Genomic DNA, 2,138 nt, shown 5'->3' with positions numbered 1-2,138 from the left:
GTACTGCATGATGAACACGGAGATGTCAATCACGATCTTGACCGACGCCTCGTCGAGCCCCTTGTGGAGCGGGCACTTGAGCGGGCTGTCGGAGTAGGTGGTCAGGACGTCGGCGGCCGTCATGCCCGGCGTGGGGTTGATCTTCTCCTCCTTGGTGCGCTCCTCGATGTTGAAGTGCTTGGTCGCGTACTCGGCGAGCGGGTAGCGCTTGACGTTGCTCGACGGCGCGTAGACGGTGCGGGTGTCGGTGTCGGCCAGGCCGCCGCTCGAGTTCAACTGCTGATAGTAGGCCCGGCTGTTCATGCGCGCCACTCCCTTCATCTCCGTGGGCTTGGCCACACCGCCTGTACACATCACACAGCACGACACGACACGACACGACACGACACGACACGACACGCAACATGACACGGCCACGTCAGCATCGTTGATCGTCACCATCGCGGCGTGGCTTGTTGGCTCAGATCGGCCAGACGCACCGCTTTGTTCGCTTTCGTCGCTGCTGGCCAGTCCTCCGTTCTACATTGGGTGAGTCAACACGTGTTAAGTGTGTGTAGTATGTGTGTGTGTGTGTGTGTGTGCGGTGCAGCACCATGAGCCGCTGTTTCAGGGATGGCGCGCGCGGCGACTCGGCGTAGTCCTTGCCGGTGCTGCCCGGTTTGAGAATGAGGACCTCCACGTTGTCCTTGGGGAACTGGCCGACCTTGTCTGTGCTCGCAGCACCGCGAGAGCGAAAGAAACACACAATTAAAGTGTGGTAGGGGTGTGTGTGTGTGTGTGTATGCGTGTGTGGTGTGTGTGTGTGTGTCAGTGACGCTGATGAGCCACATGATGTCTACCGACGGCTTACCTTCGATTTTGCCCTTCCACCATCCGGAGGCATCCCTGGAAATGATGGTGACGATCTCGCCCTTGTGGAACGAAAGAAGGCTCCGGTCCCTCCGGCAGATAGTCCACCACAGCCCGCGCCACCCTGTGAACAACAAACGTCGTTCGTCCAGAAAGAGCAGTGAGCCTAGCTTCGTCAACCAACCCACACCGCGGACCCAAGCAAACTACGTACCAAGAATCCTCTCGCAGCCAGAACATGTAGTCTTCCATGATGCTGGCCATTTCGACTCCCTGAAAGCGTGCAACAGCACACGGGAGCGCGCGGTGAACAAGGGGTTCTATAACATTGGGCGTCCCAGGCCTTGGCGACGCGCGCGCGCGGGGAGGGGTACCTCCAGGGTGAGGAATTTGATCGCCCCCGTTTCGGCCGTGGTGGTGAGGGTGCAGGAATTGACGGGTGAAGCTGATCTCGTACACGTCCCAGTAGGGAACGCGCCGCAGTTTTTGCCTAAGAGGCTGCACGGGTAGTGAGTGGTGAGCTCTGTCAATATCGCACGCACGTGTTTCGTGTGTGTGTGTGTGTGTGTGGCTAAATTACTGGGAGACGGGATCGTAGATTGACAGCCCGGGGATGCCGATGCCCACTACGCACTCGTCGGGTAAGTCCAGATCCGACGTCTCCAGCTTCACCGAGCGGAACACGCTCTGCACGCACGCACGACACGGCATGACACAAGGTTGTGTGAGTTGAGTGACTTGCGCGTGGGGGGGGGCAAAGAGGAATCAGCCAAGAGAGCAGCAGATGCTCTTTTGGGGGGGGGGTATTGTCGAACCAGTCGTAGAAGGGCAGCTCTTTCGCCAGTTTCAGATACTGGGATGAGAATGTTGTTGTCATCGTCCTTGATTGTTTGAGACACGCAACGTCAGTAAGCTTGATTGAGCAAACACCAGAACACACAGAACACACGACACACACGACACACACACGACACACGACACACGACACACACACACACACACGACATCTCTGCTCGTCGAATAGCAGGTGGGTACCATCTTCATCCTCTTGATCTTTGCTACTTCGGTTTCGATGAGGATGCCCCACTCACCGGCAGACTTGGTGGCCATATGTGCCGGAGGCACCAGCGAAGGCACACTGCATCCGACCGGGCGAAGAAAAGAAGTTCAGCATCCACAACCCACACCAGCCCACACACCGGACAAACAGAAAATGATGGTCGCGCGGCCAGTGACGCGTCCAAGGGGCAAGGGCCGTACATGCTGCCCGGGTTGGTTGCGAGGGTCTG

General features: G+C 58.1%; 1 protein-coding gene across 1 annotated transcript in view; it reads right to left on the bottom strand.

Annotated features, from left to right (window-relative positions):
* Window positions 1–2,138, bottom strand: part of ACA1_292440 (SH3 domain containing protein) — a gene marked incomplete at both ends in the record, with an annotated part of 4,692 nt that overhangs the window by 619 nt on the left and 1,935 nt on the right. Inside the window, 8 exons of the mRNA XM_004368081.1 lie at window positions 19–344; window positions 480–519; window positions 593–708; window positions 851–939; window positions 1,064–1,122; window positions 1,224–1,347; window positions 1,430–1,536; window positions 1,885–1,987. Of these exons, the coding sequence (XP_004368138.1) occupies window positions 19–344; window positions 480–519; window positions 593–708; window positions 851–939; window positions 1,064–1,122; window positions 1,224–1,347; window positions 1,430–1,536; window positions 1,885–1,987 (964 nt within the window). The remainder of the gene's footprint in view (window positions 1–18; window positions 345–479; window positions 520–592; window positions 709–850; window positions 940–1,063; window positions 1,123–1,223; window positions 1,348–1,429; window positions 1,537–1,884; window positions 1,988–2,138) is intronic.

The sequence above is a fragment of the Acanthamoeba castellanii genome (assembly GCF_000313135.1).
Source record: "Acanthamoeba castellanii str. Neff unplaced genomic scaffold scf7180000084777, whole genome shotgun sequence".
NCBI classification, from domain to species: Eukaryota; Discosea; order Longamoebia; family Acanthamoebidae; genus Acanthamoeba; species Acanthamoeba castellanii.
The sequence above is the reverse complement of the archived record's forward strand: the minus strand, read 5'-3'. Positions and strand labels throughout refer to the sequence as shown.